The 26,623-nt window shown below is 41.5% G+C and overlaps 1 protein-coding gene across 2 annotated transcripts in view; it reads right to left on the bottom strand.

Moving 5' to 3' along the window:
• The window catches only part of LOC136876922 (homeobox protein Mohawk), a 167,442-nt gene that overhangs the window by 44,464 nt on the left and 96,355 nt on the right, over window positions 1-26,623 (bottom strand). For both annotated transcript variants that reach the window (XM_067150678.2, XM_067150679.2), the window contains exon 3: window positions 18,980-19,136. In XM_067150678.2, coding sequence (XP_067006779.2) covers window positions 18,980-19,136 — 157 coding nt within the window. The remainder of the gene's footprint in view (window positions 1-18,979; window positions 19,137-26,623) is intronic.

Below are 26,623 nucleotides of genomic sequence, written 5' to 3'. Positions count from 1 at the left end.
AATAGATCCGGACAACATTAAAGATCTTTGGAAGAAGGCTAAAGCCAATCTTAAAGTGTCTCATGAAAAGGTTAGGGAAAGGTATGATCGTGGACGGAGACCCACCCCTTTGAAGGTAGGTGACCAAGTTATGGTCAAGAACTTTGTTCCCGCGGGCAAGCTTGCCCCCAGATTTCATGGGCCTTGTATCATTCTCGATTTTCTTACGCCGGTTACATTGTTAGTAAGCAATCCAGCCACCGAGAGGATATTTAGGGTTCACCTGTCCCAGGTGAAACCGGTGTAAATTTTGTGTCAACTTGCTTCATATAATTTGATAGGAATATGAAGGTTATATTTTTTTTTGAGTTTCCACTCTTAAGGCATTCTGCTCCTTCTATTTTGTTTTATATGTAAGCATTTTTTGTAAAACCTTCCCCGATCCGTTAAACTGCCATTCTGTCCTTACCATGGCCATTACCACGCTCCCGTCTCCTGCTATACACACTGTGGCTTGCTTAGATTAAATGCCATGGATATTTGCACGCCGCTGGCCCCTCTACCTCTCCAACAAGCCTGTGCCCTCAAAAAAATGATGATGGTCCAACAAAATTCTGCCGCCTAGTTTTAATGTTTCAGTGCCCCCGCAGCCGCGCGGCGCCGTGCCGCGACTGGGTTTGAGGAAGGGCCCCCTCGGCCCCAGCGAGGACGACATGTGCACGGCGAGCCGGAGCTCTCCTCCCGGCCTAGGCTGATGTGCGGCGCACGACCTGCTACTTGCCCGCAGCTTGTATATGTTCACCGCGGGCGCGGCGTGCTTCAACACCTCTGCTCCCCTCATAGTGCGGGCGAGTGGTATCTCAGGGTACTTGAGGGGTCCGAGCGGCCTCCTTTGGACGCAAGCTGCAACGGCCGGTCTGGCCATCCAACTTCATCAACATCAACTACATGAACAGTTACTATAAGCAATGACTACACTTGGGAATTCAACAGCAATATTTGGTGGACATTGCAAAATTTTTCATCACTTTTAAGTATTAAAAGTTTATCTTCAGAATTCAACTTCTACAAACATAAAGACTGTACTTCACCTGCAACAACAAAATTTTGAAACTGAATCAAACCAAATTAAGAAAATCTTATACATTTTTTTGGCAATTAATCTCCATATCTACATCAAAACTTGGACCTTGTTTTCACACAATTTCATGTGTCACCCCTGGAGGAACTTTTGGGGGGGGGGGGGGAGGTTTGTACCGGACGGTACACCTCCACACCGCTAATTTAAAATGTGCGCCTGTTGAAACTCCTCTGCTGGAGGAAGTCTGAACTTTATGGACAGTATTAATTTTCAAGTTTCTCAGAAGATGTCACTACCTGGAAATTTTGGAGTTTTTGAACTGTGTCATTTTCGACGTATTTTTGTTTTGCTTGTAGTAAGAAGTGTGAACTTTCTCTTCTAGAGGACACTACTGAAGATCAACAATAGTGCACCCTAGTGCGGAGTGAAAGAACTATTTTTTTGGAGAAGTTCTTATTTCAAAAGTTTGTTTCTTGTTAAATTTCTTTCTGTTATTGTTTAAGTTGGCTGTATACCCCTCTTTTTCCCCTTGTTTTAGATTTATCCAATCCCGAATTTCTTTTAATAATTTCCGACCAATCCGATGTATCTTCCCCCAACTTGGATATGTTTCTGTACCCTAGCCAATAAAGTGATTGTGGGCGGGTGTTCTCTTCCCTAAAACGCCTAGAACCTTCCGCGAGAGTATTTAAACTGCTGATTTTTGGGTCTCCGGGCCACTTCTGTTCCATCTTTCAGTGTGTAAAGTACATAGCAGGGGGCGGGAAGCGCCTCTTTCTTCTCCAGCTGTTCAACACCAGGTAATGGCCTCTTAATAACTTCTTTTCTTGCTAGGTTGGCAGTTTAACTCTCGGAGCGGGTTCGAAGCGTTTCCACCATGTAACCTTTTCCTAAAATGTAACCAATCTTTTCATCTATTCTCTTTTAAAGCTGCATATTGGGATAGAGAGTGCTAACCCTCTCGAGCTCCCACTCACATTGTTTTGAGGTGAACTTATTTTCTCAACCCATTCTTCGTTAACGTTAAACAAATTGCTCTTTTCTAAAGTCACCTCTGTAGTATGGGATTAGCCCTTGCATTAGTGGCCTAGAGCCAGATTAGGTTTTAAAAACAAGTGTATTAGGAGTGCAGATCGCCTCCTCTCAAATTGTTATTTTAGAGGTCATGTAATTGCCCCTTTTCATTTAATAGACCTCAGTAGGTTGGGTATTTTACCCCTGTGTCTATGTCCAGTGAGGACAACTCGAAGGTGGAGTTTGGTGTGGCCTTTGAGAGGCTTAAAGTTGAGAGCGTGTGGCTCTTTTGAAAATTGAGTGTTGTATGCCTCGTGGAGGCTTTTCAGTGTAATTTGGAGCAAGGACTCCTAGGCATGAATGGGGTTTTCTGCCCCTCTGTTGAAACTTGTGTTTGGGGTAAAACTGAGCTGATTGCCCAAGCATTGTGAAGTCAGGGCGCGAAGCCCAAATCCTGTAAATATTGTAACTACCCTTTGGACTTGCTACTTTGTACCTGCCATGCTTGTTATTTCTTTGTTTTTGAAAAGAAAATATAACCTTGTTAAATTTTACATTAACTTTGATTTCGTAGTTTGAGACCCGTTCACGCCCGCACCTTCTTTCACCTCTACCTACCACTAAAACACGGTAACAAGTGGTAGCAGAGCGTGGTTGAATGGGTCTCAATTTAGCCCTTTTTGACGGTTAAACATTGTTTTATTCCGAACTCTAACAATTTTCTCAGTTGCTGGAATTTTTTTTGAGTTTTTCAAAATTGTTCTGTCATCATGCCCGGACCTCGCGATGTTCTCCATCTTAACTATTTGCGCAAAGAGGAGTTGATATATGAGTTAACTATTAGAAATGTGCAATCTGGAGGCACGGTTGCAGTAGACACCAATAAGCTTAGAGAGTCCCTTGATTTGCCCATTTCCATCCCCACCTTGGGAGAGAAAGAAATTGACGACTCTCTTTCCACGATCGTCGAGAATATTACTGGGCTAGCATCTGTAGTTAGTTTTTTTGATGAAAATGATCCTTCTCCTAATCAAATTAAGCGTGTGCAAGCCAGGCTATATCACTTTTCAAATAGAGTTAATGATCTGTTGTCTCTGAAGTTGAATGACGTTCAGAGGAAGGAAGCTAGTACGCTGCTTGAAAATATTTCTGAATTATCTAGCAAGGTCACTCAATTGTTAACTGGGGAGGTTCCTCCCAAAACTGATCAACCCGTCACGGTGAATGTAGGTAGCGAGGAAGAGCCTCATAAGGGAGAAGTCAATAGGAAAACCATTGCTGCTCAAACAACCTCTGCCCCATTGGACGAGTCTGAACGCCGTAACTCATTAAATAATGTACGTTCTGAATTAACTACCTTGCCATTGAAACCTTTACCTACTATGTCACCCGGGTTTAGTAGCTTGCCTCATCCCTTGGCAATGTTGCTCAGAGGTATCTCTAAGTTTTCCGTTAATACCACCAGTGACGTAATTTCATTTTTAAGATTTCTAGTTGAATTTCAGGATCATGCCCTTGTTTTTTCTCTTTCTCCATGTCAAATTTTGCAAATTATCTATCCGTATGCTATTGGTATTCTCTCTGATAAAATCGTAAGAGCCATTGCCGAGCAATCATCTATTGAGGATTTCCATGCCCACTTGCTAGCTAACTTCATCCCTGCGAGGGCCAGGTCCTCCCTTATTCAGAAGTACTATTATCGGGTACAGCGCTTGGATGAAAACTTGGCAGACTTCATCCAAGATATTAAGTTTTATACTAGGGTGTTTGCTCTTCATTTCCCTGAGGATCAGATTGTACAAGCTATTGTGGAAGGGATTTCACCACCCTACAGGTCATATTTGTGTTTCGCGGCGTGCCCGCAAACTTTCTCGGAACTTGAAGCATTGGCCGTCTCAGCGGAAGGAGTTAGATACGCCGATTCTTTGCGTGAAGCGAAAGAACCCCCGCCTTCCTTTAGTAATACTCGGCCTCCACCTCGCCGATCAGTCACCCCTCGTAAATGTTATGCTTGTGGGTCGCCTGACCACCTGCGCAATAAGTGTCCACTGATCAAGTCGAGTGGGACAAGTAATGGGGCTGGTTCATCACAAGGCTGTTTTAAATGTGGGGCTTTCTCACATATCGCCAAGAATTGCCCAAATTCGAATAGCACCCCCTCCTGCTCAACCTCTGGTGCAAATTCCACCTATGCCAATAATAAAAAGTGACTAGTGGCTTCGGCTGAGTCGACTAATCCATCTTCCCGAGACTCAGCCCCTAGTAAACAGGTTGTAAATTCAGGGAACGAGCAATTTTCAAATGCATCTTTTGAATGTCCCAAAGAGTGTCTTAGGATTGCGGCGGATTCCCCCGCACCTATTCCTTTTCTTAAAATTGAGTTAAACAATGAGCCTATAACCGCTTTATTAGATTCAGGCAGTGTCTGTTCGATTATTTCGGCTGAATGGTATTCTAAATTGAAATCTGTTTGTAAACTACCTGACTATGTCTCATCTCCTGTCCTATATGTTTCGGCTAATTCATCTCCATTAGAAATTCTAGGTTCCTTACTGGTCAAAATTCGTATTTTTAAATTTACATGGAAAACCAAACTGTTTGTGGCTAAGCACTTGTCTTGCCCCATCATACTGGGAGCGGACTTCATTTCTCACACTGGTCTTGTGCTCGATCTTCAGAGTAAGTCGTGCACATTCAAATTTACGTCCAATTGTAACATTCCCTTGTTAAAGTGTAATTCTGTATCATGTTCATCTATTTCGCCTACCCAGGATGAGATGTTGTTAGACCTTAGACATCTACCTGAGGAGCAGGCTGATAGTATTCGCAAAGTGTGTCAGTCCTTTCCAGAGGTGTTCTCTGATACTCTTGGTGTTACTGACCTTATTGAATACAAAATTGAGGTCACGGATTCGATTCCTGTCCGTTTTCCACCTTATAGGCTATCTCCACCTAAAATGAAGGCTCTGAAAGAAATTATCGATCAGATGTTGAAGGATGGTATTATTAGGCCCTCTAAGTCAGCGTATTCTTCGCCTATTTTTCTAGTCCCGAAACCCCAAGGGGGCTTCAGGCCTGTCATTGATTACAGGGCTCTCAATCGGAAGGTGGTGTTACAATCTGTGCCCCTTCCCGACCTTCATTCTTGTTTCTCATGGTTTCGTAAGGCCAAGTTCTTTACTATCTTGGACTTGAATCAGGCCTATAATCAAATTCCCCTTGCCGAAGAGTCTAAACACCTTACAGCGTTTGCCACGGACTGGAATTTATATGAATACAACCGCGTGCCTTTCGGGCTCCCCACGGGAGCAGCTGTACTCACTAGGCTGCTAGATAGGGTCTTCTCCGACATCAAATTTGAATACTTGTACCACTACTTGGATGATGTCGTCGTATTTTCGGAAACCTTCGAAGAACATCTAGATCATCTGCGAGAAGTTCTCAATCGCCTTCGTAAGGCTGGGTTAACTGTCAAGTTGTCCAAGGTTGCCTTTGCTAAGCCCTCTATGTCATTCCTAGGGCATATTGTGTCACCTGATGGTGTTGCAGTCGATCATTCGAGAACACAGGCCATCCGTGATTTTAAACCTCCCAAGGACATTAAAGGCATCGCCAGGTTTATTGGTATGGTGAATTTCTTCAGAAAGTTCATTCCTAACTTTGCTAATAGAGCGGCGCCCTTAAACCTTCTTCGTAGGAAAGGCATCAAATTCGAGTGGGGACCTTCTCAACAAGCCGCTTTTGAAGATCTTAAATTGGCTCTCTGTAATGCCCCTGTACTTGCTATGCCTGATTTCTCGAAGAAATTCATCGTCCAAACTGACGCGTCGTCGTCAGCAGTAGCTGCAGTCCTTCTTCAAGAGACTGAACTAGGGAGGCGACCCATCGCCTATGCATCTAGGACCTTGTCGGCTCAAGAAGCCAAGTATTCCATCTATGAGCTCGAAGGTTTGGCAGTCTTATTCGCCTTAGAAAAGTTCCGTCTCTATCTGGAACACGTCAAATTCGACCTGGAGACAGATAATCAAGCCTTAAGCTGGGTCTTAGGTAGGCCGCGTCGTACTGGTCGTATAGCCCGTTGGGCCATCCGTATTTCTGCCTTCCAATTCGATGTCAGGCATATCAGAGGTACCGAAAATGTTGTCTCCCGAGTCCATACTATCTGGTGTTAATGCCATCTTAACAGATGCTCCCATGCTTTTTAGGGATATTGAGAAATACCAACGTGAAGATCCGACGCTGGCTCCGATAATGGAAACCCTTTCTTCTGGGGAACATGTTGTCCCTTATGTTCTGAGGAATGGTGTTCTATGTTGCCCATCGAGGCATGATAAGATGATGAAAGTTGTCGTTCCAGCTGTTCTTGTACCTATGATCTTCAAGTATTATCATGAGACCCCATTAGGAGGGCATCTGGGTATCTTTAAAACTCGTGAAAAGATTCGTGGTATGGACGGTGAAATCCGTGAACTTGTAAAAGCTTGTAAATCTTGTTTGCTCAGTAAACCCACCATGTCCACCAAGGTAGGCCTTTTGTCTTCGCATCAAGCGTCGCGCCCCATGGAACGCCTGTATATTGATTATGTAGGACCCTTCCCCCAGTCAAAGGGAAATGCTAACAAGTTCATCCTTGTATGCGTAGATGGCTTTACTAGATTTTCCTGGTTATTTCCGACTAAGCTGGCTACACCTCAGTCTACCATTACTTGCTTAAATTCTATTTTTGCTTCTTTTGGTCCGTGCCAATATATTGTATCTGATAATGCTAAGGCTTTTACATCTAATTTATTTCGTAAATTCTGTTTTGACTTGTCCATCTCTCATGTAACTACTTCTGCTTATTACCCTCAACCATCTCTGGCTGAACGAGTTAACCGTAATCTCAGGTCCGCACTTATTGCCTATCATCATGAAGATCATTCCAGGTGGGACACGTCCCTGCATTGGTTAGCTTTTGCTTTGAATTCGGCGGTTCATGAATCACATAAATTTACTCCAGCCTCGTTGATGTTCAAGTTTGTTCCCAACACGCCGCTCTCTAACCTCTGGTCTCTGAGTGACATTCTACCCGAGACAATAGATCCGGACAACATTAAAGATCTTTGGAAGAAGGCTAAAGCCAATCTTAAAGTGTCTCATGAAAAGGTTAGGGAAAGGTATGATCGTGGACGGAGACCCACCCCTTTGAAGGTAGGTGACCAAGTTATGGTCAAGAACTTTGTTCCCGCGGGCAAGCTTGCCCCCAGATTTCATGGGCCTTGTATCATTCTCGATTTTCTTACGCCGGTTACATTGTTAGTAAGCAATCCAGCCACCGAGAGGATATTTAGGGTTCACCTGTCCCAGGTGAAACCGGTGTAAATTTTGTGTCAACTTGCTTCATATAATTTGATAGGAATATGAAGGTTATATTTTTTTTTGAGTTTCCACTCTTAAGGCATTCTGCTCCTTCTATTTTGTTTTATATGTAAGCATTTTTTGTAAAACCTTCCCCGATCCGTTAAACTGCCATTCTGTCCTTACCATGGCCATTACCACGCTCCCGTCTCCTGCTATACACACTGTGGCTTGCTTAGATTAAATGCCATGGATATTTGCACGCCGCTGGCCCCTCTACCTCTCCAACAAGCCTGTGCCCTCAAAAAAATGATGATGGTCCAACAAAATTCTGCCGCCTAGTTTTAATGTTTCAGTGCCCCCGCAGCCGCGCGGCGCCGTGCCGCGACTGGGTTTGAGGAAGGGCCCCCTCGGCCCCAGCGAGGACGACATGTGCACGGCGAGCCGGAGCTCTCCTCCCGGCCTAGGCTGATGTGCGGCGCACGACCTGCTACTTGCCCGCAGCTTGTATATGTTCACCGCGGGCGCGGCGTGCTTCAACACCTCTGCTCCCCTCATAGTGCGGGCGAGTGGTATCTCAGGGTACTTGAGGGGTCCGAGCGGCCTCCTTTGGACGCAAGCTGCAACGGCCGGTCTGGCCATCCAACTTCATCAACATCAACTACATGAACAGTTACTATAAGCAATGACTACACTTGGGAATTCAACAGCAATATTTGGTGGACATTGCAAAATTTTTCATCACTTTTAAGTATTAAAAGTTTATCTTCAGAATTCAACTTCTACAAACATAAAGACTGTACTTCACCTGCAACAACAAAATTTTGAAACTGAATCAAACCAAATTAAGAAAATCTTATACATTTTTTTGGCAATTAATCTCCATATCTACATCAAAACTTGGACCTTGTTTTCACACAATTTCATGTGTCACCCCTGGAGGAACTTTTGGGGGGGGGGGAGGTTTGTACCGGACGGTACACCTCCACACCGCTAATTTAAAATGTGCGCCTGTTGAAACTCCTCTGCTGGAGGAAGTCTGAACTTTATGGACAGTATTAATTTTCAAGTTTCTCAGAAGATGTCTCTACCTGGAAATTTTGGAGTTTTTGAACTGTGTCATTTTCGACGTATTTTTGTTTTGCTTGTAGTAAGAAGTGTGAACTTTCTCTTCTAGAGGACACTACTGAAGATCAACAATAGTGCACCCTAGTGCGGAGTGAAAGAACTATTTTTTTGGAGAAGTTCTTATTTCAAAAGTTTGTTTCTTGTTAAATTTCTTTCTGTTATTGTTTAAGTTGGCTGTATACCCCTCTTTTTCCCCTTGTTTTAGATTTATCCAATCCCGAATTTCTTTTAGTAATTTCCGACCAATCCGATGTATCTTCCCCCAACTTGGATATGTTTCTGTACCCTAGCCAATAAAGTGATTGTGGGCGGGTGTTCTCTTCCCTAAAACGCCTAGAACCTTCCGCGAGAGTATTTAAACTGCTGATTTTTGGGTCTCCGGGCCACTTCTGTTCCATCTTTCAGTGTGTAAAGTACATAGCAGGGGGCGGGAAGCGCCTCTTTCTTCTCCAGCTGTTCAACACCAGGTAATGGCCTCTTAATAACTTCTTTTCTTGCTAGGTTGGCAGTTTAACTCTCGGAGCGGGTTCGAAGCGTTTCCACCATGTAACCTTTTCCTAAAATGTAACCAATCTTTTCATCTATTCTCTTTTAAAGCTGCATATTGGGATAGAGAGTGCTAACCCTCTCGAGCTCCCACTCACATTGTTTTGAGGTGAACTTATTTTCTCAACCCATTCTTCGTTAACGTTAAACAAATTGCTCTTTTCTAAAGTCACCTCTGTAGTATGGGATTAGCCCTTGCATTAGTGGCCTAGAGCCAGATTAGGTTTTAAAAACAAGTGTATTAGGAGTGCAGATCGCCTCCTCTCAAATTGTTATTTTAGAGGTCATGTAATTGCCCCTTTTCATTTAATAGACCTCAGTAGGTTGGGTATTTTACCCCTGTGTCTATGTCCAGTGAGGACAACTCGAAGGTGGAGTTTGGTGTGGCCTTTGAGAGGCTTAAAGTTGAGAGCGTGTGGCTCTTTTGAAAATTGAGTGTTGTATGCCTCGTGGAGGCTTTTCAGTGTAATTTGGAGCAAGGACTCCTAGGCATGAATGGGGTTTTCTGCCCCTCTGTTGAAACTTGTGTTTGGGGTAAAACTGAGCTGATTGCCCAAGCATTGTGAAGTCAGGGCGCGAAGCCCAAATCCTGTAAATATTGTAACTACCCTTTGGACTTGCTACTTTGTACCTGCCATGCTTGTTATTTCTTTGTTTTTGAAAAGAAAATATAACCTTGTTAAATTTTACATTAACTTTGATTCCGTAGTTTGAGACCCGTTCACGCCCGCACCTTCTTTCACCTCTACCTACCACTAAAACACGGTAACAATAATAATAATAATAATAATAATAATAATAATAATAATAATAATAATAATAATAATAATAATAATAATAATAATAATAGCCAAGAAAGGGATTGAATAACTCCAAATGATAGCAAAGAAAACTGGGCTTCATATTTCTTTTGAAAAGCCTGGTGAGCTCATGACCAACAATAAAGAGGCCCCTGATCTGCTAAAGTTAGGAGACAAAAAAATTGAAGAGTTTTAATTATTTGGGAGAAAAATTGCAAGTGAAGAGCTCGGTAAAGAATGTCATTACAGAACGGACGATAAAAATGGAAATGGCTTTTCAGCAGATGAGGAAAATCAACAATAAAAATGTTCTATCGTATGGGGCTAAAGTAAGGCATCTAGGCATTGTTGTTAAACCTGAGTGCCTCTGTGCAGTAGAAACATTGGATATGATTGTGAAAGGTAGGCGTGAGGATATCCGAAAGAGAGAAAGAAAAATGCTCAGAAAATGTCTAGGTCCAAATGTAAAAAAATGGGGAGACGAGACTGAAATCTAACAAGGAATTGTATGAAAGAACAGAAGGAGTGGTTGAATTGATGAGAAAGAGAAGGGCGCAGTTCTGCGGACACTTGCTGATATACAGTACAATAACAGACTGACGAAGAGAACCATTGAATTCTTCAGAAAGAGGGAGACAGAGCTGAAATTATTTCGAGATGTGAGGTTGGACTACAGGGGTTACGGAAGATGATATAGTAAACAGAAATCGATTTAGACAACTCGTCAAAAAGTTCCGTGGTTTCCAGTAGACACTGATGAGGAAAGGGAGATTCTACACAGAAGAACAGAAATAGGAGAAAGGATGAAAATATACTGGCAGAAAGTGAAGGCAGAAATAGCTAAAAGTAATGCAAAGATGATTAAACGTGATCCTTAGATGGCCGAAACGAACTTAAAAAAACATCTCTGTGGGAAGGGGGAAGAATTTGCCCACAGTATTCCCTACTTACGGTAAAAGGTGACTAAAAGGGAGGACAATGCTAATAGAGAGTGGGATAGTAAACCATGTCTGGAGTGCACTCAGTAAACACCAAATTCGCCCATCAACGGCATTATGGCATGGCGAGTAATCATTGCCATTACATAAGTGTTACCTCCGCTGCCTTGTGGGTAAGGACTGGGTTGCCAAAGGCTAGGGGAGGAAAACCCCGACACGAGACCACTTCAGCGTTTCACCCGTATCGGGCAGCTGTGAACAGCATCTCTTCGTCGTGTTTGGGGTAGCTGATTTTCCTACACGACCATAGGTATAAAAGGCGGACCCACCAATTATATGATGGAAAAACTTCCTGAAAATCTCTCGAATTAAATGTCACTGCCTGGGGAGCGTCAGGCTGTGTGTAGAGTCTGTTCTGCACATGACAGTAGGCTAGTCACTGATAACAGTGGGTTGTCGCTAAAAAGCTACAGAAGATAGAGAGGAGTCGAACAAAACCCAGTTCTCACCGTAGACTTCTACTTGGCACAAATCTTATTGATGCCAGAAGCCAGTTCTATTCTACCTGTCCACTTGGAGACGGATACTCCCGTTACAGTGCTAGATCCATTTCTTCGTAGGTGTGTACTCCTTACACAAGATCACTCATTTGCCTTTGTCTCGTAACTGATGCTGTGATTCGAACTCGATCCCTTAGTTTGGATCTTACTAAACGAGAGTCTGTACAGTAGTACATCTTGTTTAGATGGGTCTTCTACAGTGTAATGTTGAGCTGATGTAAGCAAAATTTGCTTTTACAAATAACTACCTATATTACCCGGCGTTGCCCGGGCACTTTATAGATTATTTACTTTTAGGTATTTTATTACCCGTTAATTATGTGTGAAGTGAATTTTTGTAGATTTCTTTATTGTGACGTTGACTGATATTTTAAGAACAATTTTGTAGTTTAAGAGTTATTGTTATGTGTTTAATTTTAAGGTTTAGTAATAGATTATTTTGTTCTTCGTTAATTAAACTAATCTCTCTGTGGTGTAGTGGTTAGTGTGATTAGCTGCCACCCCCCAGTGACACGGGTTCGATTCTCGGCTCTGCCACGAAATTTGAAAAGTGGTACGAGGGTTGGAACGGGGTCCACTCAGCCCCGGAAGGTCAACTGAATAGAGGTGGGTTCGATTCCCACCTCAGCCATCCTGGAAGTGGTTTTCCGAGGTTTCCCACTTCTTCTCCAGGCAAATGCCGGGATGGTACCTAACTTAAGGTCACGGCCTCTTCCTTCCCTCTTCCTTGTCTATCCCTTCCAATCTTCTCATGCACCCCCCGCAAGGCCCCTGTTCAGCATAGCTGGTGAGGCCGCCTAAGTGAGGTACTGGTCATCCTCCCCAGTTGTATCCCCGACCCAGAGTCTGAAGCTCCAGGACCAGAAGCGAGGTGGGATCCCTCGCTGAGTCCGAGGGAAAACCGACCCTGAAGGGTAAACAGATAAAGAAGAAGAAACTAATCTCGATCAGTTTGGAGATTTTTCATCACCACTTCTCACATGCCTATGCAGCTGAACTGGTCTTTAAACGGCATATCATCGACCGCGGAAACCACGAATTCGACGCTAATATTGGTCGTTTTCGATTATTCCCCTCCGCCAGGGGTGTCTTACCCCACACAGCTATTTTCCACATAGAATAGTAAGGCATGTTCACCGAATTTAGTTGACAGCTATGCTGGAATATAACACATAGATCCATAAACTCGACCATTTTGGACATCCTTTTTCACCCCTTCTCAACCTCCATTCCGACAGGGGCTGAACTATGACTTAAACGGCACCCAGAGTGTCAACGGTGTTTGGGGAGTCCTGCGCCCATAGTCATTTTTTTCAGTCAGGCTCCATTGCTAAATGGTTAGTGTGTTGGCCTTTGCTCCAGAGGGTCCCGGGTTCGATTCCCGCCCGAGTCGGAGATTTTAATCCTTAAATGGTTAATTCCCTTGGCTCGGGCACTGGGTGTTTGTGCTGTCCCCAACATCCCTGCAACTCACATACCACCCATAATACTACCCTCCACCACTATTACACGCAGTTACCTACACATGGCAGATGCCGCCCGCCCTTATCGAAGGGTCTGCCTTACAATGGCTGCACCCGGCTAGAAATAGCCACACGAAATTTAAGTCATTTTTTCGGATAGTAAATGTGTACTATGTTAGGTTGAGAGCTATGTTGGAACATGCACACATTCATCCGTAATCTCACTTATTTGGGATAGTTTCCTTTTCACCCCTTCTCATCACCGTGCCGAAGCGGCTGTCTTGGACTTAAGCGACATCTAGAGTGTCACTATTCATCTCAGCGACCCGAGAACTATGGATTCTAATTTGATATTGGTTGTTTTCTGTTACCTTTATACTTCAACCACTTTCTACACCCGCCCAGAGGGGCGCACATCCATATCCCCGGCCATTTTGGACTCTTTTCACACCTTTTCACCCGCTATGCCTATGGGGTCTGAACATAGACTTACAAGACATGCGGAATGTCGCTGTTCATCTTTAACTAACTTCATGGCACTACAGCCCTGAAAGGCCTTGGCCTTCCAAGCGACCGCTGCTCATCCCGAACGTCTGCAGATTGCCAAGTGTCATGTGGTCAGCACGACGAATCCTCTCGGTCGTTATTCTTGGCTTTCTAGACCAGGCACTGTTCATCTTAGCGATCCCAAAGCCTATGGATTTGATACTGTTTGTTTGTCCAACCCTTGTTCCGTTTCTCTACGGGGTAGGGTATGAGGTCGCGGCGGACTTTATGACCGGATGCCCTTCCTGACGTCAACATCATCAGAGGAGATAATGAGATGAAATGAATGACGTGATATATGATAGTAGGAAGGGAGAGGGTGAAACCCGGGGCCGGCACGTAGTCTACTCCTGTCGAATAGCACCAAGTGATCAGCTCAAGGCTTAACGTCTCTATCCGATGGACGAATCACTATCAACAACACCATATGCCCTCACTCCATATGAGCACTGCGGAGAGGTTTGGAATTTAATCCAGGCTTTTGCCACGCAATTTGGTGATTAGAAATTGTATGTCACCACCTCCCCTACCCTACCGGCTAACATTCTGATGGTGAAAATTTTATCGATCAACGGGACTCGAACCGGCTAACCTCGGTGTCAGACCATTTAGACTTCAACGCCTTAACGATCATGGCCACCAGGCGGTCTCTATGGATTCGACACTATTTTCGAGAATTTTTATATGCCATCCCTCCCCACTTCCACAGCTAGAGGTGGCTTACCCCCATAGTGCTTTTTTTCCAGAGAGTCATATGTGTAGGAGGCATGTGGCTACTTCGAACACCAGGCCTGTATTCTACTGTAGAATCCTCGAGCTGACGTTGCCATGGTTACGGCTGGTCATTTATGCATCCGATTCCTAGAGCGGGGTAGTGTGAAGCCAATATCTCCATAACGGTTTGTTTTAGGTCCTTAAACATCGTTTTCGGGACCCGTATGGCCTTGCCGAGTTTTGTTCTTCGAATCGTGAGGCTTAAAATGATCTTTGTCTCGCCCTTGTACGACAAATTCGATATTTTGCCTGTAATAGCCTATGTTAATCTACCAAGGGCCTAAATCTAGAGAATGGAGAGGGCTGTTAAAATTTCTTGTAGATGGGGCTACCCGCAGGGTCCTAAAAGGTAAGTATACAACATTTGGTTCAGATTGGTGGAACGGTATGGATTTGTATAAGGAACGGACAGGCGGACAGACAGGCGGACAGACAGACAGACAGACAGACAGACAGACAGACAGACAGACAGACAGACAGACAGACAGACAGACAGACAGACAGACAGACAGACAGACAGACATTCTGCTATATACTATGTAGAATACTGAGACCTTATGATAGAGCAGAATCTAGAATAGTTAAGCTCGTTGTACATGGTTTTCCAATCTACGCAAAATAACACCAGGCCCTGATACCTTCTTTATGAATAATTCATTTATCGTCAACTGAAGTATCTCCGTCTTTTGTCTTTTTCCTAAATACATTTTCTAGAAGGTTATTTTGAATACAATGAGTGAAATGAAGTGGCGTATGGCTTTTAGTGCCGGGAGTGTCCGAGGACAAGTTCTGCTCGCCAGATTCAGGTCTTTTGATATGACGCCTGCAGGAGACCTCCACGTCGTGATGAGGATGAAATGATGAAGACGACACATACACCCAGCTCCCGTGCCAGCGAATTCAACCAATGATGGTTAAAATTCCCGACCCTGCCGGGAATCGAACCCGAAACTCCTGTGACCAAAGGCCAGCACGCTAACCATTTAGCCATGGAGCAATACAATGAGTAATTATGGCATATCGCCGTTGCGCCTGCAATAACCGCTATCTTAAATATAAAAGCTTAGAACTTTGACCGGTTATGTTCTATCATTTAAGGTTCAATAATTTGTGAGATAGCCTATTTCAAGGACTTCTCACCCTAATATGTGCTGCGGGTTAATATTTCTTCCATAACACCTCGAGGGTTGGCCGTGCGGTTAGGGGTGGCGCGCAGCTGTGAGCTTACATTTGGGAGATAGTGGGTTCGAACCCTACTTTTGGAAGCCCTGAATATGATTTTCCGTGGTTTCCTATTTTCACACCAGGCAAATACTGGATCTGTACCTTAATTAAAGCCAAGGCCGCATCCTTCCCACTCCTAGCCCTTTCCTATCCCATCGTCGCCATAATACCTATCTATCTCGGAGCGACGCAAAGCCAATTGTAAAAAAAAAAGTAAAAAAAAAACTCCCACAGCATTATCGCATAGCGATTTTCACAGGCGCAACGTCGATATATTACGTGTTTCATTACAGTGCAAAATATTGACATTACTGATACATCTGTTACACTTTATATTATTTTGTAACCAGTAAAGAAATGGATAAGTAGAAATCTTAAATTCATTAGTTGTATTACTGGAACACAAAAACGAATATAGATAGATAGATAGATAGATAGATAAAGCCTTTATTTTCTGTGGTGAAGTTAGGGCTCTTGGCCCTTTCTTACACTTAACCACACACATATTATTATTATTATTATTATTATTATTATTATTATTATTATTATTATTATTATTATTATTATTATTATTATTATTATTATTATTATTATTATTATTATTATTCCATACAATGACATTGATTAACTTAAAATACTAAGAAATACAAATAACACTAATTTTAAGACAAAAATATGAATATATACATGCAAAGAAGAATTAAAGAAAAAGTAACTGCCTACATAATACAGGTTTGAGGAAAAAAGAAAATTCAATACACAACAAAAGAAATAAGAATGTAAAAATACTAGTAAGCTTAATAAAAATACTAAATGAAAATTTAACTAATTGTATCCTTGCAAGACTAGATCTAAGTTAAATACTGTACTTACTACTAGCTATTTTTAGACTACTTCTACTTCGTAAATACAATATGGATGTTTTTAATTTAATTTAAATTATTATATTAAACCAATATGTAATTCATTGTGATGTAGCTCTTTGAAAAAAATTGATATATAGATTATTTTTCCAGAAAAATGAGAGGAATACACTACACAGGTGTTACACTGTAATTACGAACGAGTTCGTAATGTGCAAACAAGAGTAGATATAAAATGTTTGACCCCTGAAGCTATGCAACTATTCATACAGTTTAATACTACGGGGAATATAACGTCTAGGCGCTAGCCAAGGTTCCCAGCAATCGTGCACAAGCGTTGATGGACCACTCTAGATGCCACTGAAGAGCAGGATTATTGTCAGATTTGTGGGTTCGAAGCCCACCGTCGGCAGCCCTGAATATGTTTTTCCGTGGTTTCCCATTTTCACATCAGCTAAAATGCTGGGGATGCACATTGATTAAGGCCACGGCCGTTTCCATATCAATCCTAGCTTTACCCATCCTTGCGTCACCGAAAACCTTCACTGTGTTGGTGTTAAACCACTAGAAAAAAAAAAAGGCAAAAACAAAACAAATTAATCAAAATAACAAGTGACACTAGCGTGTAATACCGATGAAATGCAAGGGACATGTGTCCGCAATCTAGATAATCCCTTATTAGTTTATCTTAGAAAGTTAAGGGATGTTAAACGCATATTATTATTATTATTATTATTATTATTATTATTATTATTATTATTATTATTATTATTATTATCATCATCATCATCATCATCATTAAGCCTCCGTGGCTCAGGCGGTAGCGCGCCGGCCATGGTTCAAATCCCAATCACTCCATGAGAGATTTGTGCTGGACAAAGCGAAGGCGAGACAGGCTTTTCTCCAGGAACTCCAGTTTTCCCTATCGTCTTTCATTCCGACAACATTCTCCAATATCATTTCATCTGCCAGTCATTGCCCGGGTGAGTGCGACAGGCTTCGACAGCCGGTACAATTCCTATCATCGCCACTAGATGGGGGTTTATTAATTCCATTCCTGACCCGGTCGTATGACTGGAAACAGGGTTTAGATTATTATTATTATTATTATTATTATTATTATTATTATTATTATTATTATTATTATTAGCATAATGTTTATTCTTCCTCGTTACCATATTTTTCTAATTCTCAGTTGCCTTGATGAGCTTCCTCCCCCAGTGTTGGTCCGGTGTATCCTGTTCTTTCAGTCGTTTTTCCAACAGGTCATTCTTAATTTCAGCCTCTACCTATCTCTTCCGTGTAAAGGGTAAATCTCAAGCTTTTTTAATAAAGTCTTCCTCATCTCTACACCTCACATGACCGTAGCATCTTAATCTTGCTTAATTCCACCAATCTCTATTGATGCATCTCCCAGCCCTAACCTGGAAGGGAACCGAATTCGCGTCTTTCTGGTTATTGGCATATTTAACATATTTATTCAATTCATTGAAAATACGCAACCTGTTTCAGTCATTTGACCGACAGGAATGGGGATCGTACCTACTCGTCTCCCGAATGCAGGGCTTGGCTTCATAACTGTAGCGCGCTTCGCGTCTTTCTGGTTATTGGCATATTTAACATATTTATTCAATTCATTGAAAATCCGCAGAAGTAGGGTGGATGCCAATTACCAGAAAGCCGCTAGTTCGATTTCCGTACAGGTTAGGCATTTTTTCGTGGATCTAATCGCCTTTGTTGGGATTCCCGTCGAAATGTTTGGCTTTCCCATTACACCATCGTCGCCATAAGACCTATCTGTGTCGGTGCGACGTTTAGCAAATTTTAAAAATATATTATTATTATTATTATTATTATTATTATTATTATTGTAATTGTACTGTAAGTTATCAACATCGAAACCTGGCTCCATATCAGGAATACTCCAGATTTCGTAGTTGGTATGTCCTCTATTTCGGATTAATAATACTAAGAACAAAGTGCTATAGAATGAAAAACCAACAGCCCCATTATACTCTACTGGCAGTTCCTCTGGCTCTGTCCACTTCGAAGTCAGATGTAATTGGATTTGTACATTGTTGGTAACAATAGTGAACATTTCAATAATGACTTACCTCTGATCACCCTCTCAAATTTTATTTCTTCCCTCGGAAACTACATTTCCAGAACGTGTTCTTCTATCAGATTAGGCAGTGTATTCTCTCTTTACAGGGTCCAGGAAGTACATTGTCTTTGACTTAGTGTGAATTTTCTTTCATTGCCCTTGCCTTTTGCCTCAAATTTTATGATTAATAATTTTATGAATGTTGCCATTGACGCTTTCTCGGCTCGTACTTATAGACATGTTATAGGCGTATGGGCTTATGCTGTGTCGAGAAAATGAGGTGAGCTTTACGTTTCGCAGAAAACTATGCTCTGTGTCACCAGAAGAAAATCTCAACTGCCCTCGAGAAAGGCTTCTAAAACAATGAGCTTTGAATGAGCTTTATCCAGTCTGTCACACCATATAAGTTCACATTTTAAATAAATGAATGTTCTTCCAATCTGCGTCAAAATAAATAAATAAATAAATAAATAAATAAATAAATAAATAAATAAATAAATAAATAAATAAATAAATAAATAAATAAATAAATAAATAAATAAATAAATAAATAAATAAATAATTAAATAAATAATCCCTGAGGCGTTGTCCACAAATGTTTACTTGAGGAGAGAAAAGTTACCTGTATATATGTTAAGCCGGTCTGTACAGCCAAGCCTTTCTTCTCATCGCGGTTAGGGTATGGGTTGTCCCTTCGTCGCACGAGCCATCCTTTGAGAAAGCGCTTGATCTCCGGAGTGAAGAGGCGCTTCGTGTGACGGTGGTCCTCAAACGGCCGTCTAAGAAAAGAAACTCAGTGTCTGTATATAATATAGATAAAACAGTTCTTCTGTGTTCAATCGATAAGGTCAGCAATGTTTTATGAGATTCAAACAAAAGCCGACATGCCACAGGATCAGAACAGAACAGAACAGAGCAGAACAGAACGGAACAGAATGCAACGTAGCGGAACAAAGTATAGCAAAACACGATTGAACAGATAAAAACAGAACAGATAAAAACAGAACAGAATGTAATGGAGCGGAACAAAGTATAACAAAACACGATTGAACAGATCAAAACAGAACTGATAAAAAACAGAACAGAATTAAACGGAGTGAAAAACAGTAAAATGGATTGGGCCTGAATGGAACCGAATAGCAAAACAGTACATAATAGAACAGAATGCAATGGAATGGAACACAAGGGAACAGTACTCAGCAAAACCAAACGGAACGGAATGGAACAGAATAGAACAATATATGAGATCTCAGGTTTTTGATGCTGACCGAGTTCAGTAGATTTTTCAGACAGACAAATTCGTAGGTTTAAAAAGAATCGTGGTGAACACATGCGGTAGAAATTCAGCAAAATTCTCTCTGCGTTCCAATCCACCTACATAGATCTGTCAATGAGAATGAAATATTAAAATTGAAACGCAAGTCATCCAAGTAGCGTCTACTTAGAATACTTGCATTTCGGCAGCTGGTGCCATGTGGTTCTTCAGTCAATCTCGGTACTCGAACTCGATTCCCCTTGTTCTCCAGACAGGTGGGATAAGAGTGTTAACAAACGTCGGAGATATGCACAGGTATTTTTGATAGCTGCCTTTGGAGGCATCTGTTGGGCAATAAATGGAACATAACGATGCCGAGAGTGCTTTCTCTCGGTGAAAACTTGAAGCTTATTAATTATTTTGTAAGTTGCAGGGAGAGCATTTGAACCAAGAACTTCCCACCCCGTTTTAACTATCGGCGATCACCAGTCGTTGCCATGTGTCGGCCGAGTTAAGTAGCAGTGACGTAACCATACAACTTTACCGTAAGCTATTTTAAGAAGGGACATTGTCGTTTTAAAATAATAATAATAATAATAATAATAATAATAATAATACAAGCAGGAAGGACAAAGTTAGAAGACTTGGAAAGGTGTGCGGCCAAAATAGGATTACAAGTTTCCTATGAAAAATCAGAATGGATCACTAGTACCAACCATGCACCTGCAGAAACTCAAATATTCAAACACAAAAGAATCGAAAGAGTCAACAATTTCATATACTAAGGGGAAGTAATAAACAATGATAACGGTTGAAAAGGAGAGCATGAAGGCACGAATTCTCAAAAGGAAAAACGTTATCAAGCAACGATGAATATATACTGTTACCGTGATTCCGTCGCTCACAGAGAAACAGGAAGCGCCTGGATTGAATGGCTGGACAACGGATCACTTAGAGGAAACATTTACTTCAGCAATCTTGGGAAATTTTGTTTCTTTCCTTTCTTAAAATTCAGAGAGAGTAATTTAATGACATAACAAGAAACAGTTGGAATAGAACTCGGAGATATTGACATTAACAACGACTCCTCAGCTCCAACAATACATTGGACTTCGAAGACCTTAATCAGGTACAAAATGAATTGGGAGAAACTCAGAGTCGTTAACTTACATCTGATAGATCATAATTGCTCCTTACAGGTATAATTCTACGAACAGGTACAATATTATAGGAGTCTCTGCTCCAAGATACAGTAGAGGCTAGCCTCAATCAAGCAGTCAGTTGCTAATTACAATCTCAAGTACACTCGGTATCCCCTAGGTTGACCCCACTTCATAGTATTCATACATCGGTTAGCCCATGGTGGGCTATCCATTACAAAGTTCCACAATCAGTTTAAGTACTGTTCCTAAAGGGAACCTAAACGTAGACACAGTTACCCGAAGAACCATAAGGAATATACAAGGACATAGTTTTCCACAATAGAAGACCTAAAGAATAAAAATAAATGGTTACACAAAACAGGCCATTAACAAAAGGTAAGGAGGCGAAACAACAACACGCCTTAACGAACATTCGGGAAGAGACAAAAACCTAAGTGGGCTTAAGGACCAATGATACAGAGGCTAATACCATACTAAAAGGGTGACTAAAGAGGGGAAATTTAAAGCCGAGACAAGATTTCCAAAATTTAGACGTTGAAAAACTTTAGTCATCCAGAAGGGGAGAGATCTGAGGAACACCACTCGTGCTCCCCTCCATAAATATTTTCCCAGTAGGGAATATGAGTCCTAAGACTGCGCAGAAGGTCCTAAATTTCATCCCAAAAGAAAACTGCTGAAACCTTCCCCTCACATGTTTATGTAAATTCTGCCATCACCTTATAGCGCTGGATCTTCTTCAGGCCGGCCGCACCCTGCCTCCTGCCCTCTCTAACCTCCATCAAGTGGCACTCTCAACATCCAGAGCAAATCATACAAGATGGCCCTAAAGTGCTCTCCTGAAATAGCTCCGTATGGGAAGGTTCCGGATAAAATTAAAATTCAGAGCACTGATAGGCTAAATTTCCATACACACCCCCGGGTTTGACTGGCTAGAGAACTTAGTTACATGCATGTGATAGGCAGAGAACATTACAGGAGGAACCAGGTTAAGTGTTGACAACTCTGGTACGTAAAATAAACAATAACAAATACAGTAGAGATAATACGCGACACTTACGGATTTCGCCTTGCTAAAATGGGAGACAATTCGACGGTGGTGCTCCTAGTGACTTGACCTGAACAAATCGCGCTAAATTCAAATATCATTGGAAATGTATATACGGAAATGGATAAAGAAGTTACGTCTAGAAAGAAAGTGTTATTGAGATATTAACTTCGAAGTTGCTAAAGCAATTCTGGATAAATGAATGAAGAATTATTTAATAGGTTATTATTCAACGACTGAGACACATAAACAAGATATAAAATGGGCTGCTGTGAAATGGCTTGATCTTCCATTTATGCATTACTTTTTTAGCTTTAGCATTCCTGCCTGAACTTTTACGATTGGATTTGTCTTTTTTCTCATTTAAAAACATTTTATCATCACATTAAGACACTTGTCAATAAAAATATCAGCACATTCCTTACACACATGATGCAATGAATTAACAATTAAAATCTGGACGATTTTCCTCTTAATATGAAGCCTACTAACAGAAAGAAAATCTATGAAATTCCGGCTTTAATCTGAGAAGAGGGATAAAAGAAAGAAAAGTATGAAAATGTTGTCGATAGTGATGCTTTAAGGAATATTTACGTACAATTAGAGCAAAAATGTAACATACCCTTGGCTGTATTGTCGAGGATTTCTAAAGTCTCTGGCCTGGAAATGATCTGAACAGATCTTATAATTCTTATCTAAGCGTAACGTCCCTTCTTTCTTGTACACCTTATCCAAATCACTTCTGTGACATTTCAAAACCCACAGATCACACCTACAACAACAGATCGGTATTGAAGGTTAACTGCTGCACTATACAATAAAATATGCGTATTACATTTTATGCCAGTTAAATATGGGTCGAGCAGGTCAGAAGATTATGAAGTACTATAAAAATCTCTGTCACTGGAAGAATATATATGCAAACACAATATTACTTACATGTTCTTGTCACGAGGGAACCTGAAGAACGACCGCGCATTTTTCTCTACTTCGTAATTACTTGCAGCCAAACACAGCACATATCTTTTTCCTCATGTTGAGAGGAGATATCAAGGAATGACACACGCTACTATTTAATTACGGCAACTCACTGAAAACGCATAAATAACACCAAAAACTTCACACAAAAATACATGTCCTCTTATGAGAGAATCAGTACTGTTCTGATCTATCCGCTAGAGTGAGCTCCAATAGCTGTCCCTCGATATCTCGCTCAGTGTCGCGAATTATCTCTACTGTATTTGACAATAACCAGAAAAACGGTTTACCAACTATAACACATGAAATGTCTTCTGAAATTAATTTGGGATTATCCCTGCAGAGATCGCCAGAAACTAGGTGCTAGAGCCACCTAACAATCGGAGAAGGAAGTTTTTCGTATGTTTTTAAAAGTTCGTAATCACTGACATAGATGGCCATAGAGAAGGCGCACAGTTTAAATAGCCGGAGAATGTGTACCCCTGGTACATATACAACAAAAAGTCAGTATCCAGAAATCCTAAATTGAGACACTACAAAACTGCAGCTTTATATGCAATAGAGTGTTTGAATACCTTCTCAGAAAGACAGATGGGACCTATTTGGGAAAATGTCATACACAATCTGAGACCAGAACAAGATTCATACAAAAGATCGGGAAAAATAGGACATGCCTTCTGAAAAAGAACATTAAGAATATTTGGTCACCTGTACAGAATGGACAAAGACAGATTAACAAAACACATTTTTGAACACTATGCAAAAAACAGAAAAAACAAAACTAAACCAGAATTTTTCAAAGAAGCCGAAGAAGATTTGGAACTACGCAATATTAAAAAAGAACTTATTGCAAATTGAAAATAATTTAGGAAAGCAATATTTTATGGTAAATTTACAGAGAAATCCAAGAGGAAATCAGGCAGTACATGGACGGAAGAAAGAAAACAACAGCGAGAAAGGATGAAGTAGTTCTTGGAAGAGTTTCATGTGGTTCTAACATGGCCTCTCTCACGTATCTCTCTCTGCTCATGGAAGCACTCAAGTAAATCGGCTCTCCGTTGAAGCGAATTTTGTAGGTGAACAGAAGTAGTGTGTGGTGTGGAAAAGTGCAGATCTGTGGAACTTGTGCCAGGGTTCAAGTTGAGACCAGTTTTAAATAGATATCGTTGTGTATATCAGAATAATATTAAAAATGGATCTCATCCTAATAAAGCTAGCAACGGTAGTGCCAGCAGTGGTGTCAACGAAATCAAACAGGTGGTGAGAAAGGCACTGGACGAGGCCGTGCTCTCCGAACGCTTCGTGGACAGTATTGTAAGTGCAGTGGCGAGACAGGTGACGGTAATCGTGGTGAAAGAACTTGAGCGTAGTCTCTAGTTCAATGCCGAATTGGTGAATGATCTAAACAAAAAGCTCGAGTGCCGCGAAAAAGAAATAAAACATCTCAAAGAAGACGTTGAGGCAAAGTGCGACTCCCTGGAACAGTACCAAAGGAGGTCAAGTTTACGTCTGTTTGGTATTGCTGAAAGTGAGGGTGAGAACACATACGGCATTGTTGTGAGCCTCTGCAATAAAATGGAGGCCAAGGTAACCAAAACTGACATTGACAGGAGCCACAGAGTAGGACCGAAGGTGCCTGGAAAACCTCGGCCCATCATTGTGAATTTCACGTCCTTCCGCTCCAGGCAAGAGGTTTTCACACGGAAGCGCCAACTAAAATTAACATCTACCATGATACGGGAAGACTTGACTGCAACTCGTCTAGCAATTCTGAAAGCAGCCATCACTGTTCAAGGGCTGAGGAACACTTGGACTGATCACGGGGATGTCACAATTAAGTTGGCAAATGGGGTGTCGTATCAACCGCATGTGTGATATTCCTAGATTGTAATATGCAAATATCACTACCCATCACTATATCCATACAGAACTACATTCGCTTTGAATGCGAGTACCGAAATATTGTCTTCCCTTGCTTTCATAGTAGGAATACACTACAGTTAACTTTCACTTTTTCTTTCTTCTCTCCCTCTCTCTTTCCCTCCCATTCATCCTATCTCCCATAACACACTTTCTATCACATCTTTTACTATATCAGGTATCTGTTTTCCAAGTGTAACATCGGTAGTTAGAACCTTCTTATTTAAAATTAGACTTATTTGTGTGATTTACCTTGTATAATTTGTGTGTAGTGTGTTCTGTCATTTTATTAGCTTCGCATCTTTTATTTCTACAGTAATCAGTATTGCTTGAACTGTGTTTAATCGTAGTCCTCTCGTTAGTTCTGTTTTAGTTTTAATTTTCTGTTCCGAAGTTGGCAACCTTTTAACACAATAAGGACATGTTCTGACGACAGCAGGCCTAAGCGCATTCCTTTAATTCCATCGACTTACTCCCCTGTTCCGTTAAACGATCCCTTCACACACATAGCGGCTAGAGAAAACCCAGGTCCTCTTTCAGACGCTACTATCTTGAAGGAAACCGTGAAACAGTTTCCAAGAGCTCTTAATGTTTGTCACTGTAATGTGCAGTCTTTGCTCTCCTAAACGCGCATGGATGAAATGCATGATCTGTTGTCTTCGTGCCAGTTCCATGCAATTCTTATGACTGAAACGTGGCTGAGCAGCAAATGCCCCAGCTCAGCTATTGACATGGACGGGTACGTCCTTCTATGAAATAACCGTGAGGGTAAAGGCGGTGGGTGGGGGGTTGCTTATGTTGTCAGAGAACACAGCCCTCAAGTAATTAGCCATTCACCTTCACAGTATGAACGTAAACTGGAGTTTTTGTTTGTAGAGGTAACACTATTTGAGCGAAATGCTTGATGGGAGTGGTTTACAAGCCTCCGAAAGTAGGGCATTTGACCGACCTTGAGACTGAAATACTAAACCTTCTGCCAGACTATGAACGCGTTATTATAAAGGGAGACTTCAACACAAATTTGTTAGACAGTACCGCAGCTTCAACTCGACGAATATCTTCAAAGCATGTAGAGTGACAATTTTACCCCTCGGACCAACCCACCACACTAATTGCAGTCACACCCTTTTCGATCTAATAATAACAAACAATTCAGCGAAAGTTCTGCAACATGGACATGACATAATCTACCTGTCCTACCAATACAGAGCCCGAAACCAAGGACGAAAATATTATCATGCAGGGACCTCAGACGAATTGACCCAGATAAATTAGAAGAAGATGCCCTTTCCGTGCCATAGACGGTGATGAATATCGCCAATAATGTAGAAGAAATGGTTTCAACATGTAATAACCTAGTAAAACAACTCTACGATCGGCACGCCCCAGTACGTACGGAGAAAGGTTCCAGAGCTCCTAAACCCTAGATAGATGACGAAATTCGTCACTCAATGGCTGAACGGGACGCTGCTCATAGACGATACAAACACCACCCAACAGAAGTCAACCACCAGACATATCAAACACTGCGCAATAAAACGACCTCTAAAATTTGAAGCGCTAGACGACGTTACGCCCATAACTTGATTAGACCTGACGTACGCCCTGCGACGATGTGGAAATCGATGAAATATTTTGGCATCAATAACCAGAAATTTGACAAAGAACCAAACGTTAACGTAGATGAATTAAACGACCATTTTATCTCGCCAACGGGAATTAATCCGGTCGTGAAAGAGAAAACAATTAATACATATTATAATACGCCATCTCCACACAGAGATAAATTTTACTTCAGTCACGTCACACCGCAAGAAGTGATTGACTCAATAAAACGCATCAAGCCCAATGCTAGGGGCGTAGATAATATAGGCCACGAAATGCTCATGAAAATTCTCACCACAT

The sequence above is a fragment of the Anabrus simplex genome, chromosome 7 (genome assembly GCF_040414725.1).
Source record: "Anabrus simplex isolate iqAnaSimp1 chromosome 7, ASM4041472v1, whole genome shotgun sequence".
Classification (NCBI taxonomy): Eukaryota; Metazoa; Arthropoda; class Insecta; order Orthoptera; family Tettigoniidae; genus Anabrus; species Anabrus simplex.
Note: the sequence above shows the minus strand (reverse complement) of the source record. Positions and strands in the feature narration are given on the sequence as shown.